Source organism: Nicotiana sylvestris, chromosome 2 (assembly GCF_000393655.2).
Source record: "Nicotiana sylvestris chromosome 2, ASM39365v2, whole genome shotgun sequence".
In the NCBI taxonomy this organism is placed as follows: Eukaryota; Viridiplantae; Streptophyta; class Magnoliopsida; order Solanales; family Solanaceae; genus Nicotiana; species Nicotiana sylvestris.
Window position 1 is genome coordinate 145,805,690 of NC_091058.1, and position 18,077 is coordinate 145,823,766.

At 39.7% G+C, this 18,077-nt stretch overlaps 1 protein-coding gene across 1 annotated transcript; it reads right to left on the reverse strand.

Annotated features, from left to right (window-relative positions):
- Positions 1-8,288: 8,288 nt before the first annotated feature.
- LOC138885735 (uncharacterized) lies at positions 8,289-16,981 on the reverse strand. The gene is made up of 3 exons (XM_070166713.1): positions 15,881-16,981; positions 13,849-13,948; positions 8,289-8,377 (listed from the first exon to the last, which is right to left on the reverse strand). The coding sequence occupies exons 1-3, from the start codon at positions 16,979-16,981 to the stop codon at positions 8,289-8,291; spliced, it is 1,290 nt and encodes a 429-aa protein (XP_070022814.1).
- Between the last annotated feature and the right edge of the window lie 1,096 nt (positions 16,982-18,077).

The following is an 18,077-nucleotide window of genomic DNA, read 5'->3' on the forward strand; positions in this document are numbered from 1 at the left end:
TATATATGGATTTCCTATTTTAGGTCTATATGCTATGTTACTCACATTAGAAACATGTTATAGGTCTATGTTATTTGCATTAGAAATCCTGCCTTACAATGCTCACGTTTATTACTTTTACATATTAGAAAACATGTTATAAGTTAATCACTTCTTTTTCTAATTCTGTATAAGTTGCTACCACCTGGAAATCTCGTCATTAAGTCATTACTCTAATCATGCTTAATAAAATGATCATCTCTCTCCTTGCATTAGAAATCCTGCCTTAGGAATCTATTTGCATTTGCTCTAAATTGTGTCTACGTCGCTTAAATGAATAATTGTCTATGAAAAAAGTTTTAAATCAATCCAACACGTTGATATCATGTTCTAGTATAAACAGGCATGAAATCAGTTTTGCAACATTAATCACCTAGATCAGTATGCATATAGGACTGAATAACCTTAAGTTGTTTTAATTAGTTCTCAAAATTATGATCGCACACAACCTATGCCTAGAAAGCCTTAGGTAATTAATGTTCTAAACTGTGAAATTATGCTTGCTTATGTGTGAAATTATCCAGGTTTAACAGGCTTCAAAATTAGTAGGCAAACTAATTAGGATTCTACCACTTCGCCGTAAAACAAATGCTGCACATTTTGTATTTGTGATGTTCATCTAGATATCATGTCTAGGGCCATTTGAAATTTTGTAAAATCAGCTATTTGAGACGTGTTAATTATTTGTTTACATGTGGAGGTAAACATGAGCCCCTTAATTGCTTCTCTATTTGATAGTCCTATATGTTCTTTATTGTCTCTTAGATTTTACCTTTTAAATACCTTAGGAGTGTCTAGAACTGCCTAAGTATAGAGGTCCTAAACAACTCTGGGACCACAAGGAAGGGACGGGTAAAGCACGCTTAGAGTTCGTTAATTAAATTTGCTTATATAACCACAAAGGGGAGGGTAGTGGGTAGTAAAAGGATATGATGACTTGTGCGCCAATGCCATGTGTAACCCCTCTATTTGAGGAAGGCTTATCGGGTATTGTACAAATTTGATCCTATAGGCTAACCAACTTAGGACTTCCCTTCCTTAATTTACGTATGTATGCTTAGACTGTCCAAACTTCCTTGATTATATATGTGTGCTTAGACTGCATAAACTTCCTTTATTTGCAAATGTGGGCTTAGATTGCTTACCTGTTAAAAGACTAATTCACATAACTAAGTTCAGCTGGGACCCACCATTGTGGACCGCGTGGGGTGCCTAACACCTTCCCCTCAATGTTATTTCGAGCCCTTACCCTAATCTTCGGTAATACAAACTGGTTACATGAGTTAATTGATCTAGGTGCCCTAATGCACCTTAATCCATTTGGTGGCGACTCTTCAAATACCCAATTCCCAAAACGAAACGAGTTGTTCTCAATGAATGTCGAAACCCGGACTCCGCGAGGAAAAAGAGGGCGCAACAGCATCGGGACTCTGCTGGGAATATCTTAGGCTCTTACTATAACGAACTTATTTTTGTGAATTAATGTTAAGCACGCTTTATCCCGTGCACCCTCCCCCTTATTTGGATTTAACTGCCTATTTTCAAGTATTTATGATTTCTTTTATTTCCTGAAACTGACTTGTCTCTTTGTTTTCTTTTTCTGTAATTGTCATTCAATTATTTAAATACTGCATTTATCGTTTTTTTAACGTGCAAATACTTGACAACATGCTATTTATTGTTGCATAAATCATGCTCAACATCATATTCCACTCGTGCGTAATCAATCCTATAGCAACGCTTGATGAGTGTTTGTGCTCTTCCTATATATCACCCTTTAAATTCGGAAAGGCGTATTTATGGCAAAACTAGTCGATTAGCAGTGCGTTCGACGGTTCTGTGCCCTTCCCCCCTCAAGTTGTCCTCCTGAGGGTCCTAGTCTAGACCTCTATAGCAATTTTACTCTAATTAATTGTGCATGCATCATGGTCAAACCTAGCCGGGTTAATATGTTGTCCGCATAATAACCCTTTAAGACAAGCCTCATCCAAAAGTCCATCGGGTTTTCCATAATCCCAACAAACGCAACCATGATTGTGTGCATTAATTTTGGAGAAATAAATGCCAATATGCTAATCATTGTTTTATAAATAGACGAACCTAGAGGGTAAGGGCCTAACCATCTTTTGTTTAGTAGAAAATGAGGCACGAAATCCCCATATTTGGTATGGTCGGTAGCATACCTTCCCTTTAGCTAGATTGGTGGAGGGATCTTCCCTCAAGTGACCAAAATCATGTGAAACGAGTCTTAGGAAATTTTCCTTCACTGTTGGATCTTCAACCAAACAAACTGTTGATCGAGGTTGCCACTATGTTTTGGGACAAGGAAAGGACCGTGTTCCGCTTTGGGGACATAGAAATGACTCCTCTTCTAGAAGAAATAGCGGGATTTGCTGGGTTGCCTTGGGATAGTCCTGGTCTGTTAGCACCTGAAAATTGCACCACTAGAGGATTACTTAAGATGATGGGTCTGAATAAAAATGACGATTTGGAGTGCCAGAAGAATTCCTACATACCTTTTGACATCCTCTATGAAAGATACAGTCGCAGTAGCACTTACCGTATTTTTGATGGTGAGTTCTCAATCACCTCCTTGGGCTGGGTTCATCGTAGGGTCTTCATGTTCATTGTGTGTTTCTTGGGCATGTTGGTATTCCCAATCCAAGGGGATATAATCCATACCAGGCTGGCCATGGTGGCCAAAACTTTAATGGACGGGATCAAGGGGTAGACATATACCATTGTCCCTATGATCATTACAGATATGTACTGGGCCTTCGATTGTTGTCAGAAGGGGTCCAAGTTCTTTGAGGGTTTCAATTTGCTGCTATAGGTTTGGTTGTTAGAGTATCTCCAAAAGGGTCAATACCATAAGGAGTTTCCACGAAGGCCGTGGAATGACCACATAGCTTTCCATCACCCTAAGAGAATGACTTACATTCCGGATATGTTTGCCCAACCTAAGGATGTTGTAGGATAGGTGCAGTTCTTCAACAAGTTAGCTGAGGACAAGGTTCAGTGGATGTTTGAGTGGTTCCTCACCGATGAGTTTATCATCAGATCCAGAGACGTCCCATACTTGGTATTGATTGGATTAAGAGGGATATACCCTTATGCTCCCCTCAGGATTATGAGACAGGCAGGCTGGAGATAGGTCATACCACGGGTTCCTCAAATGAGTCGCTTTATAGCTGATTTCCAGGGTGAAACCATCCCGTATAAGAATAAAGCACAACATATGTGGACTTTAAGGATTATCATAGAGAAGGATACCATCGAGTCGGACCGATATCATGCTGGTCTCTCATACTTTTACCCCTCATGGTTGGATGATAATCTATCAGGAATCTTCGAGCCAAGGGTTGGTCCAGGAAACAGGGTCATATATGAGTTTGCCGAAGCAGAGGTGAAGTATAACAATCTGTGCAAAAGAGTTCGAGAGTTTGAAGCTGAGCATATGGCGCAACCTAAAGCCGATATGAAAATGATTAATGAGTGGAAAGAGAGAGCTGTTAAATCCAGCAAAAGGCTGGAATATCTGGAGTACAGTTTGATAGAATTGGAGGGTAAGATAAGAAAGAGAGTCACCGACTGCCAGAACGTTGAGGGAAACGAAGGAGGACATTTGGCAAGGGCATTCTTACTGCTAAACCTACACGAGCTGGGGGGAACTGATCGACAATAGCATCCGGTCTGGAGAAGGTCCTTGTAGGACCAAGTAGGTTAGGTTTACTTGCTTTTCTAATGTAATAAGTCCAAGTACCATTAGTAACATTCTCTTATTTAATGTCGTTTTTGAGTCATTTATTTTTTACATTAATCAAATAAGGCAATTATTGGCACTGAATTTCTCCAAATCTATTTGTCACTAGGCCTACCTCGGGCACAATGAGGCTCCCAAATTAGGACACGAATTTACATTCCCACAATATGTGTTTAAATACTGAAAACATTTCAAAACCCTTACTGACTTGTTTACCTTTTGTTTTTCTTTATTCCTATCTCCTAAGGTTGATTCGCACATACTGGCATCATCATCATATCACACCAGATCTAGAGGCCCTCCACCTCCTCCTCTTCTAAGTAATACAAAGAACAGAGGGAAAGCTAAAATGGACGACTTAAGTGGTATTCTAAAGGAAAATACGGAAAATGCAAAAACTTTAGATGGTCGGAGTACTCCGGCACCAAATAATTTGGTTTTACAGTTGGAACAAAAGATACTAGAGTTACAGGGAGAACTTGAGTAGGTCCGCAACTTAGCAAACCTATCCCTCACCCTGAATGTCCCCGATGTCAACCAACAAGCACCAAAAACCCAGCACCTCCCCAAAATACACCAAACCCTCCGCACCGTGTCAATATGCAACTCCTCCTAAAAATCGCAATCCCTTACCGATACCAACTCCACCATAAAAGCATCATCAACCATTCCAGTACCCACCAACCGCTACCTATCGCACTCCCCCTAACATACCACAACCCATCCCCGATCCTCAAAACTCAATCAATGACCACCACTACACCTAGGTTCCTGACACTCACCAAAATAATCCTATATACGTGGAAACCGTACCTCACTCTACTCAACCAACCTCCTATACACCAGAATCCACTGAGAAGGACATGCTCATCAAGAAATGGCTGAGGACTCAAGAAATTGACAAGTCGAGTTCAGGGTGTCGAAGGAGGCAAAGGGATAGAGGGTTTGAATTATGAAGACTTATGCATGCAGTCGGATGTAAAACCACCAGAGGGTTACAAACCTCCCAAGTTTGATATGTTTGACGGTACATGTGATCACATGGTTCATATAAGGACCTATTGTGACAAACTTGTCGGGGTCAAAAAAGATGAAAAGATCCAGATGAAGCTTTTTATGAGGTGTCTTACGAGAGATGTTTTGTACTGGTACATCAGCCAGGATCTTTAGAAATGGCCCAACTGGATGAGTATGGCATCTGATTTCATGGACTGATTCAGGTTCAACACAGAAAATGCACCGGATGTTTTCTACATTCAGAACCTCAAGAAGAAGCACACCGAGACTTTCTGCGAGTATGTTACTTGTTGGAGGTCAAAAGCGGCCAAAGTCAGACCAGCTTTGGACAAGGAACAGATGAACAAATTCTTCGTTAGAGCACAAAATCCGTTATACTATGAAAGGTTGATGGTTATTGAAAACCATAATTCTCTGACATCATCAAACTTGGGGAAAAGATCGAAGAAGTCATCAAGAGGGGATGGTAACAAACTTTGAAGCACTACATGCCACGAACAAATCACTATAATCAGGCGGCATATCGAAGAAGAAAGACGTCGGGCAGTAATGGTGGCTCAAGGCCTAAAATCTCCACTCACATAACAAACATCTCCACTCACATACCAAACAACTCCGCCCACATACCAAACACCCCCACCCACATACCAAACACCTCCACCCATATATCAACCCTCATCTCTCTGATATTCCCAACCAGCCACTGTCTATCACACTTATAATTCCCAACCATCTCATTTCTAGTCACCTCCAACTCACCAAAACTACCCAAGACCGTGGCCCAATTTTGACCGCAAACTACCCATACAATACACAGCTATTGCTGAACCCATCAACCAGCTATATGAAAGGTTGAAGGCTTATAGTTACGTCACTCTTATTCCCGTTGTGGCAATGGAGAACCCATCCCAATGGGTCAATCCACACAAAACCTGTGCATATCACTCTGGTGAAGGGGCACACGATCGACGAGTACAAATCATTGAAAGACAAAATCCAGACACTGATTGACAACAAGGTCATATAGGCAAAAGAAGCTGCACCCAACATCCGCAACAATCCTCTCCCGGATCATAGGGGCGGTGGAATACATGTGATAGAGATAGATGAGGAATGGGATCCTGAGGGATTGATCGGGCTTATTCCAGAAGACGATGATTTTAAACCTGCAGTCACACTTACTCCTATTGTAGTACAGACTCAGTCACCAGTCGAGGTTATGGTAGCCACATCGGTTCCATTTGAGGTAGAGGTAGCTCCACCTGTAGCCACACCTCTTCCATTTGAAGTAAAAGTGGCCACACCTTTCACAGTGACAGTATCAACCACACCTCATTTCGATTCAAAAGCAATACCCTTGGATTACGTTGTCGAAGCTAGGCGAAAAGAAAAGGTAAAGATGGAAGAATCTAATGCTATACAAGGAATGACTAGGACCAGAAGAATCTATACACCTGAACACTTGGGAGGACCAAGTAAAGATGCCACTACCAAGCAGCATATCATTGAAACAAGACCAGATGACCTTTGGAGGAAAGTACAGGCGAGGGAATACTCCGTTATTGATCATATGAACAAAACCCCCTCCCAGACCTCCATCCTGTCACTACTGCAAAATTCGGAGGCGCACAAGAATTCTTTGATGAAGGTGTTGAGTGAATCTTACATGCCTAACAATATCACATGCGGGGAAATGGCCAACATGGTAGGGCAGGTGCTAGAAAGTCATAAAATAACCTTCCACGAGGATGAACTACCACCTGAAGGGTTGAATCATAATCGAGCATTGCATATCACGATACAATTTGAAGACAAATTCATTGTCAAGGTCCTGATCGATGGAGGTTCAAGCCTCAACATTTGTCCGTTGAATACTCTGAAAAGATTGGGCAAAGGTTTCCATGAAATACGGGTAGGAAGCATGAACGTGAAAGACTTTGATGGGTCTCAAAGGGCCAGGATTAGGGAGATTAATTTTTGTCTACAGATGGGGCCAACTTGGTTCGACATTGAATTCCAAGTGCTTGACATAATAGCTCCATACAATCTGTTGTTAGGCCAACCCTGGATACATGCCACTGGGGCTGTGACTTCCACACTACACCAGGCCGTAAAGTTCGAATGGAACCATCAGGAGGTGATCATTTATAGAGATGGGAGTAACCCTATTTACACTAGTCAAACCATCCAGTTATTCGGAATAGAAGAATGCTAGGAGGGGAAACTTATCATCACATCGAACATGTCAATGCCGTTGAGAAAGACAAATGGTGGAGTAACAAAATAGAAAGCATATTAGCATGGTCTGGGTATGAACCCGGCAAAGGGATTGGGAAGAATCTCCAGGGCATTACCAAACCAATACAGCTGAAATGTCATGGTACTACTTTCGGGCTTGGATACCAGTATACATGGCAGGATTATGATGATTGGTCGCCTCCATGGCATGGATCTTATTACCCTCTCAAGAAACTAGTACCACATCTGGGTCAGACTTTTCACCAGTCTGATACAATATGGGGAACTGCAGAGGAAGAAGCGTTAGCTAGGCTGAGAAATCTGTTCCTGGAGGACGAGGACATGGATTGCATTGCAATAATTGAGGAGGAAGAGGAGGAAGACCTCATCATTCAGACTGTGGAGAAGGGAGTTGTTCTCAGGAACTGGACTGCCATACTATCCCGGGTCCACCGAGTCCCTGGGTAGCTTGGCAATTAGCTTAATTTTACTTCTATAGCCATGCTAGGCATTTAAGATATTTTTAGTAATTTTGTTTTAAAGACTCACTTGTTTCAAAATAATTGCTTGATTCATGGAGTCGTACTTGTATTGGATGATTTCAGTTTTAATCAATGCATTGCTATTTATTATTTATTATTATCTTCCACACTATTCTTTCTACAGCGTTATTATTACTTTTCCTGATGAATCGGTGACTGTGACGTGTAATGAGACAACGCAATATAAGGATAGCGACTTGAAGGAGGAAGATAAAATACCTGAGGAGGTTGTCAGAGAAATTGAGAACTTTAAGAATAAGCCTAAGTCCAACCTGGACGAAACTGAAGCAGTAAATTTGGGAAATGCCGAAACCATCAAGGAAACTCGCATAAGCATTCACTTATCACCGACAGAGAAGGAGGAGTACGTCCGTTTCTTAAAGGAATATGAGGATATATTTTCATGGTCATATGATGACCTGATCGGTCTGAGCACATCCATAGTGGCTCAAAAGTTGCCCACCAATCCAATGTGTCCGCCAGTGAAGCAGAAACTCAGAAAATTCAAACCAGATTTGAGCCTAAAAATCAAGGAGGAAGTTACTAAGCAAATCAAGGCCAAAGTCCTCAAGATAGTTGAATACCCAACCTAGTTTTTCAACATTGTACAAGTTCCGAAGAAAAATGGGAAAGTCAGAGTATGTGTCGACTATTGAGACGTAAACAAAGCAAGTCCTAAGGATGATTTCCTACTGCCAAATATACACATCCTTATCAACAATTGCACCAAGCATGAGATCAAATCCTTTGTATATTGCTTCACGGGTTATCACTAGATCTGGATAGATGAAGAAGACGCAGAGAAAACAGTTTTTATTATACCATGGGGGTATACTACTACAAGATGATGCCATTTGGTTTGAAGAACGCTTGGCCTACTTGCATGAGAAGCATGACAACTATCTTCCATGATATGATACATAAATAACTAGAGGTGTATGTTAACGACGTCATTATCAAATCTAAGAGGGCCGCAAATCACATAGCAAACTTAAGAATGTTCTTCGATAGGTTAAGGAGGTACAACTTAAAATTGAACCCCACAAAATGTGCATTCGGGAGTCCCACAGAAAAGTTGTTGGGATTCATTGTCAGTCATCGGGGAATCGAGTTGGACCCGTACAAAGTTAAAGCTTTTCAAGAGTTACCACCACCAAGAAGCAAGAAGGACGTGATGAGCTTCCTAGGGTGTCTCAACTATATCAGTTGCTTCATAGCACAATCTACAGTTATATCTGGACCCATCTTCAAGATGTTGAGAAAAGATGCCGAAACAAGTTGGCTCGAAGATTGTCAGAAAGATTTCGACAAAATCAAGGAGTACCTATCCACACCACCGATCTTGGTCCCGCCAGAGCCAGATAGACCCTTGCTACTTTATCTATCTGTATTAGATGGAGCCTCCGGATGTGTTTTGGACAACATGATGAGACAGGGAGAAAGGAGCAAGCCATATACTACCTGAGTAAAAAATTCACACCTTACAAGGCACAATACTCTCTGTTGGAATGCACTTGTTGTGCTTTGACCTGGACGGCCTAGAAATTGAGGCATTACTTTTGTGCCTGTCACACCTCCTTTTTACACCCGAGGGTATATGAGAGGTTTTTGCAATTTAAGTGGCATTAATTGAGATGGGATTAATTAATTTATCAGAGTTGCCACTTGGGATAATTTAGGGTGTCCCAAGTCACCTGTTTATTTTTAAATCCCAAATCGAGGAAATTTCGACTTTATTGTGAAAGTCTACGAACCAAAAATTCTAGATAAGGAATTCTCTTAACTCGGGAGAAGGTGTTAGGCATTCCCGAGTTCCGTGGTTCTAGCACAGCCGCTTAGTGATTTATACTTGGCTTAGGTTGTCTAATTACTCATATTTAGGAGCTATGTACATTTATCTTTTACTGATTTTAATCACTTGATTTATTCATAATTAAAGAATTGAGTTACGCGTACGTATACTCTTTTCTTTTGGCGCGTCAAAAATCATGTCATGCGAACTTGTCCACAATTAATAACGCTTTGTTTATTTTATTAAGAAACGTTTGGTTGAAGTTGCGCGAACGCATCCCTCGAGTTACTTTTTAGAATTAAATTCGCAATTATGTTACGCGAACGTATACATAATTACAATAATAATCTAAGTCGAGCCTAAAGTAAACTGCGAGTATTTAAGATCGTTTAATACTAAGTTAATATTAATGCGAGGGCTATAGCTTATGGATTTTTGTTTGTGTATGGCATACCTCAATTTTATTTTAACAAAGGGTTGCATTTCACTTAAGCAAGACTAAGGATACTTGTATTTATGTCCTAATTTGAAGTTCAAACTAAGAGTCTTTTAACTTAAAGTGTGAAAGGACTAGGCTTTTGAATTATTTCTTTTGAAAAAGAGTTTGGGCTTGGACGCTCATCATTCGATTAAATCAGGAAAAATTCAACTTTGAAAAGTTGTTTTTGGGCTTAAGACCTAGCCCAAAAAAATGAAACAGCCTCAGCAGGCCCTTGGTGGTCCGAATTTTGTTTAAACAAAGCTGGCCCATATTGCACATGTAATAGGCGGGCCCAGTCACTATTTGTTTCCCAGTTGGGCCTGTCCACCTCTACCTTAAACCATTACTTACATATTTACAACAATTAATAATCAACTTGCTTTCAAATAAAATCAGGATATACAATATGACTCTAATTCATCAATTGATTACATGATTTGCAAGATGAATAAAAACATATATTTACAATATGACTGATTTTCACGGGTGAAAGACGAATTTTCAGGCTTGTGGATCAGGCCCAATGGCCTAAGCCCAGATTCTTTGGTATTTTTCATCTGGGCTTACTCATAGCTTCAGCCTATTTGAGTTAGAGAATAGCCATTTATCCTTATGGATAGAGCTCATAGCTTGGCCTGTTCCACCACAATGGTGATAATGGAATGACAAAACAAATGTACCCCTAGTGAAAATATTTTGATCCTTAACATGTTATTAAAATTTAATTTATTACAGTCCCGAATAAATAAACAAATGAAAGAAGAAAGTTTTTCCAGAAAATCCCAATCATGCTGCATTAGACCTATTAACACATAAACTATTATGTAAACAAAACTACTCTATTACAATTTCAGCAACCCAACCAATCCTTGCCTCTTTTGGACATGATTTGTCCATCACAAGTTGATCCACCACATGGAAAATACCAGTTTCAGCATACTTTTAACTAGTAGAATCCTATCTTTAGCTTAGATCTAGCTGATTTGGCCAACTGGGGGACAAATCTGCAGATTACAGCCATGTGATCGAAAAGGCATCTTCACACAAAGTTTCTTCTAAAAGGAGAAACTACAATACATCAAGGTTCTTTTAAACAAAACCGACCAAGTCAAAAGCTCATAAAATACAAAACTAATCAAATCCAGTCAACACAATCACATGTTAATCATGAGAATGGATTATCATATGAATTCTAGCATCTTCAATTTCATATCATTTCAAATAAAAGCTTTACATGAAAAAGGTTAAACATAGTACCTTGAACGAACAACAATAAAACCGGCAAATAAATAGATGAACAAAGAAAGTCAGCTGAAGCTTGAAGGAGAAGAAATCAACAACAGCAATAGCAGCCCAAAGGAAATCAAAAGTTTAAATCAAATCCAGCCAGCTTTGAAACCAGAAATCCCAGCTAAAGAAACCAAGAAAATCCTCCCACTTCAAACCATTTTTCTCAGCTTAGGAAAACTAAAAATAAGAAACTAAAAATAAGGAGTTTTCAATGTTTTCTAGAGTTTCTGAAATCTGATGTTTTTTCAGAAAACTTTTGTGCAGAGAATGATGATGAATGTGTGTGTGTGTGAGTGAGGGAATGTTTTCCTTTTATAGAGTTCACAAAAGGCATCCAAAAAGGAATATTCTAACCTAATTTTGAAACTGCAGAATAGTATAGCATTTTTTTTTACAGTTGTCTGTCCTTTTTCTTATGCAATACCAGCATTTTTATGCTAAGGATGGGGACAGCTGTGCAAAATCTAGAACATTCTGATATTAGCCTATGTAAAAGTCCATTTTTAACCTTTTAATTACTGACTATTTCAACTTTGTCCTATTTTCTGATTTCAAATCAATTCCAACCATTTTAGGACCCTCTAGAAACAAACAAGTGATTAGGTTACCCTAATTTGCAAACCCAGTTTACTTTTCTTAAATTAAACTAAAATTTGAGTTGCTATTCAGATATTCGAACCTAATTGACAAACTTAAACTCAATTAACCCTAAGTAATCTCACATTCAAACAACTAATGAGATTTAGCATGCTTTGTGCAAAGAAACATCAAAAATCAAAATTAACCTATTTTAACTAAGACGAGGCTGAATCAGGCTAAAGCTAAATCAATTAGAAATTAGTTGAAATAGCCAATTACACTAACGGATACTGGAAATAAACTTGCAAGAAGAACAATCATGAAAGAAAAAAAGGAACAAAATCAAAGGGGTTATCAGAAACTAGACATGCTGAAACTAGGCAAATTAAACTCCTAATTATGAAATCTAAACATATAATTAATGAAGCTAAACAAAAGAAAAGGTAACCCAAATCATACATCCAAATCAAAAACAATTAACAAGAAGGGGAAAAGACCGAAACCAAAAGAAAAATTGAAGAAAAAGTTACAAGAGATTGCCTATTGCTTAATTCTTCCAACAATAAAACTGGACCGTCTTCGAATTCTAACCCAAATGTTCGGAGTACAAATGAACTTTAGAAAACCATCAATCAACTAATCTTATCAAGATTAATGGTTTCATGGAAGTCTTGGGTTCAAAAGCCCCAAAATCTGCCGGATATTTGGAAGTGAAAGAAAGTTAGGGTTCCTAGGACTTTAGATTCAAAATTCGAGGAAATTGAGGCTGATTCGAAGGGGATTAATGGTAGTTTAGGGTTCAGATGGGTGTGAGGATTGTAGGGTGTGAATTTAGTGGCATTTGGGTGAACTAGTGTTTTTAGGCATCAATCTTAGATTTAAGATTCGAGATGTTTGGTGATGATTCGAAGGAACTAGGTTAGAGATTTGGAAAGGGGAGATGACGGGGGTTCTGGGGTGTTGATTTGGTGGTGTAACACCGGAACTGCCGTAAGGTGATTTTTAGTGGCGGTTAGCAGCAGAAGCGGCGAGGAATTTAGGGGAGGTTGGTCTCTTAGGGTTTGGTTGAAGGAGATAGGAATGAGAGAGGGTTCGAATGGGGGGTGGAGGAATTTCAGGCAGTTATATGGTTTTGGGTTAACCAGTTCTGAACCGCTGGATCGCTAGGATCCAATGGCTGTGATCAGGGGTGGAAAACGGGGTCGTTTAGTTTAGATAGGGGGCTGGACCGGGAAATTAAATTTTGGGCTCGGATCTGGGTTGATTTTGGACTGGGTTTTGGCTTAAAATGGCCCAAATTCGAAAAATAAATACCCTTTTCAAATAACTAACTATTTCCTTTTTGTTTTTCTTTTTTCTTTTTCTTTTCTTTAATTAAATATCCTATATTAAATTCCTAAATTAGTCTAAAATTGTAAAATTAAGCCAAATATCTAGGAAAATTATAAAATTACTATGATCCTAAATTAGAAGAAAAAAATCACTAATCTATAAATTAAAAGATAAAAATGTAAAAATGGGCCATTTTTGTAATTTTCGTTTTTAATAAAATAAATAACTAATTATTCCTAAAATGTAAAAACAAAATCTCAATGCAATGCATGGTATTTTTGACATTTTTAATGATTTTAATGAAAATTAAACGTGCACAAAAATGCAAACAATTAATAAAATCCTATAAAATTTCTATAAAATAGCAAATAATTGGAAAAAATCTATTTTCTTGGATTTTATAGGAGTAATTCATATAGGGGAAAAATCACATGCTCACAGCTGCCCCTCTTTGCTCGAAAATATGAAGGGTTTTCGGGCAAAGATAAAATGAGAAATTACGAGCAATTTTTGACCGTTTGAAACTCCATGAGAAGCACCTTTGAAAAAGTCTGACCGAACCTTGCTTTGGAGATTGTATACATATCCTTGGCTATAAAGAAATCAGGTCAGTGTAGTTTTTGGAAGTTTTGGTAGCTGGGACTACCGGAAAACTGCGATTTCACTGTTGTTGTTGTTTCTGCTCGCTGAACTCCTTATTACATCGAAATGAAAGATGAAAAGCTAAACTAGCTAAGCCTATCAACTACGAGTTACAAGATTCCTATTTATAAACCTTCTAAAGCTCGATCTTGAGTCTTGTCCAGTTCTTCCTGCAGAATCTGATCTGAATCTTGATGCTCGTTAGCTGCAACCGCTGGTTCATTCTTCTTCAGCTTCTCAGATCAAGGCAGGACATGCAAAGCTTATGACTTCAATCATATCTTGGGCAATCCGCATCTTTTCTCCGCTTCTATACTTAGAGTTCAACTTCTTTTCTTGTTCTTCTTTTCATTTATTTGGATTGAAACTCCTTCTTTTGGTCATCTCAAAACTTATGGCTCACAGTGAAAACTTGTTCAGGCACCAAGGCAAACAAATGAATGAAATTTTCTATCCCAGTTTTCACTAGGAAAATTTTGTGAGTTTTTGTAACAAAAATCTAAACTATTTCTTTATTGAAAGCAATTAAAATCGGGATTGTGTATCCCTGAGAAGAAGAGATTGAAGAGTGGAGACCCTATGTCTAAAATACAATCAAATGGGGATCGGAGGCCCCAAGTTGGCAAGATTACCAGGTTATGCTGGAAAAATGACCGGGTTATGCTAGGAAAAGAAAAAAGGTCCTTGGGTTATGCGATGAAAAAAAAAGGTCCTCAGGTTATGCCGGAAAAAGAAACAGGGTCCTCGAGTTATGCCGGGAAAAGAAAAAAGGGTCCTCGGGTTATGCGAGGAAAAAAGGGGTCCTCGGGTTCTACCGGGAAAAGAAAAAAAGATCTTCGGGTTATGCCGGGAAAGAAGAAAGGTCCTCAGGTTATGTCGGGAGAGTCATCGGGTTATGCCGGAAAAAAAGGACCTCGGGTTATGCCGGGAAAGTCATCGAGTTATGCCGGAAAAGAAAAAAGGTCCTTAGATTATGCCGGGAAAAGAAAAAAGGGTCCTCGGGTTATGCTAAGACAAGAAAAAAGGGTCCTCGGGTTATGCTGGGAAAATAAAAAGGGTACTCGGGTTATGCCGAGAAAAGAAAAAAAAAGGTCCTCGGGTTATGTCGGAAAAAGAAAAAAGGGTCCTCGTGTTATGCCGGGAAAAGAAAAAAAAAGGGTCCTCGGGTTATGTCGGAAAAAGAAAAAAGGGTCCTCGGGTTATGCTGGGAAAGGGTCCTCGGTTTATGCCGGGAAAAAAAAAGGTCCTCGGGTTATGCCGGGAAACAACTAGGGAGTGGAACCCTATAACGGAAAAGGCTACCATGTTATGCTAGAAGCGACTAGGGGATTGGACACTATGTTAAACACACATGTAACTAGAGATTGGGGACCCTAGGCTACCATGTTTTTTTAATTTTTTTTTTTACAAAAGCTTTCGGGTTCCAAAGAGGGTAATCAAAGAAAGATAACCGAGTCAAAAGTTTAGCAAAGGGTTTAAGTGTTTGTGGTAGCGAGAATGAAAGCCTTCGTCATCCTAATCGGATAATATTAGTACCGCTGAAGGGTTAAACGTAATACATTTTGACCGCTTCTGCATTTACAGTTGTTTCAGGGTTATTTCCTTCAATGTCTCCCAAGTACAATGCCCCTTCGGCAACAATTCCCTTATAATGTATGGACCTTTCCAGTTTAGAGCGAACTTTCCTTTTGCTTCGTTGTGATGCAGGAGAATACGTCTCAAAATGAGTTGCCCCGCTTCAAAGTTTCTAGGTCGTACTTTCTTGTTGTAGGAACGGGCCATTATTCGTTGATACAACTGCCCGTGGCAAACTGCGGTCATTTACTTTTCATCAATCAGGGTTAGTTGTTCTAGACGGGTCTTGACCCACTCACTATCCCAATCTCGACTTTGACGATGATTCGAAGAGAAGGAATTTCAAATTCTGCGGGTATTACGGCTTCAGTGCCATAAACCAATAGATAGGTTGTTGCTCCAACTGATGTGCGCACAGTTGTGCGATATCCCAACAATGCAAACGACAACTTTTCATGCCATTGTCTAGAACTTTGGATCATCTTCCTAAGAATCTTCTTGATGTTCTTGTTTGCTGCTTCGACGACACCATTAGCTTTGGGCCAATAAGGGGTAGAACTCGGATGCGTGATCTTAAATTGTTCGCATACTTCCGTCATCAAATGACTATTCAGATTTGCAGCATTGTCCGTAATGATAGTTTTAGGAATACCAAAATGGCATATGATGTTGGAGTGCACGAAGTCTATCACTGCTTTCTTAGTGACGGCTTTTAGAGTGACTGCTTCAACCCATTTTGTGAAGTAGTCAATCGAAACCAATATGAATTTGTGCCCATTCGATGCTTTTGGCTCGATTGGCCCAATGACATCCATACCCCAAGCAACGAACGACCACAGTGTTGACATAGGATGTAGTTCTGAAGGTGGTGCATGATTCAGGTCACCATGTACCTGACACTGATGACACTTACGGACAAAACTAAAGCAATCTTTTTTCATAGTCATCCAGTAATAACCTGCTAGAAAGATTTTCTTTGCCATGACGTATCCATTCATATGGGTTCCACACACTCCTGCGTGTACTTCATTCATGATTCTTTCGGCCTCTTGGGCATCTACACATCTTAAAATATTCAGATCTGGAGTCCTTTTGTACAAAACCTCTCCGCTCAAGAAGAAGCCACCGGCAAGCCTTCTAATATTTCTCTTTTGGTCTCCACTAGCTTGCTCGGGATATTCTTTTGTTTTCAAGAATCTTTTGATATCATGATCCCATGGCTGAATATTAGGCTCTATTTCAACTGCACTACAATAACCATGCCTTTCATGAATTTGGATTTCCAATGGGTCAATGTGGACATTTCCTGGATATGGTAGCATCGAGGCCAAAGTAGCTAGTACATCAGCTAACTCATTGTGAAACCGAGGAATGTACCTGAACTCGACGAACTTGAACCGCTTGCTAAGATCATCCACACTTTGCCTGTATGGAATAAGCTTGACATCCCGAGTTTTCCATTCACCTTGAGCTTGTCGGATAATCAAGTCTGAATCTCCCATAATTAACAATTCTTCCACATCTTGGTTTATTTCCATGTTCATACCCATAATGCAGGCTTCATTCTCGGCAGTGTTGTTTGTGCAGAAAAACCGGAGCCGGGCTATGACCAGATAGTGCTGACTAGTGGGTGAGATCAAGATTGCCCCAATCCCGACACCTTTTACGTTCACAGCTCCATCGAAGATCATTTTCCAGGCATTGGTGTCTTCTGAGATTACCTCAACTGAATTTACTTCCTCGTCCGGAAAGTAAGTACTCAAAGGCTAATATTCATCATCAATAGAATTTTCAGCTAGGTGATCCGCTAAAGCTTGAGCTTTCATTACCGTGCAGGTGACATAGATTATGTCAAACTCGGTGGGCATGATTTACCATTTTGCTAGATTATGTCGAACTCGATGAGCAGGATTTGCCATTTTGCTAACCTTCCTGTGGGCATCGGCTTTTGGAATATGTATTTTAGAGGGTCCAACCTGGTTATGAGGTAGGTGGTATAAGACAACAACTAATGCCTAAGTTTCTAAGCAACCCAGGTCAGGGCGCAATAAGTTCTTTCCAACAAAGTGTATTTGGCTTCATAACTAGTGAACTTCTTGCTCAAATAGTATATTGCATGTTCTTTCTTCCCGGTCACATCATGTTGCCCAAGAATGCACCGAAAGGAATTCTCCAACACTGTCAAATACAAAAACAAAGGCCTCCAAGGTTCGTGTGGGACCAAGACTGGTAGATTCGACAAATATTCTTTGATTTTGTCTAAGGCTTCTTGACACTCATTTGTCCATCTAATCACTGCATCTTTCTTCAATAGCTTAAATATGGGCTCACGTGTGAAAGTCAACTGAGCAATGAACCGGCTGACGTAATTAGACCTTCCCAACAGACTCATAACCTTTTTCTTAGTTCTCAGAGGAGGCAAATCCCGATTAGACTTTCTTAGTGGGATCTAGCTCGATGCCCCTCCGACTGACTATGAATCCCAAGAGTTTCCCAGACAGAACTCCAAATGCACATTTGGTTGGATTTAACTTCAAGTCATACTTACGCAGACGCTCAAAGAACTTTCTCAGATCCCGAACATCGTCCACATACACCTCGATTTCCTAGTGTATCATGTCATGAAAGATGGCAGTCATAGCTCTCATGTAAGTTGCCCCAGCATTCTTCAAACCAAAAATGTAACAATAGGAGCCCCAGGATGTGGTGAATGCTATCTTTTCCGCGTCTTCTTCATCCATCAAAACCTGATGATATCCAGTATAACAATCCACGAAAGACTGTATC

Excerpts from the sequence above, each read along its gene's own strand:
- LOC138885735 (XM_070166713.1), bottom strand. The coding sequence starts at position 16,981 with ATGATCTTCGATGGAGCTGTGAACGTAAAAGGTGTCGGGATTGGGGCA. Across the intron at positions 13,949-15,880 it reads ATAGTCATTTGATGACGGAA|CTGAAGAAGAATGAACCAGC; the intron begins GTATGCGAACAA and ends TGATCTGAGAAG. Across the intron at positions 8,378-13,848 it reads TCAAGATCGAGCTTTAGAAG|ATCTAGTGATAACCCGTGAA; the intron begins GTTTATAAATAG and ends TCATCTATCCAG.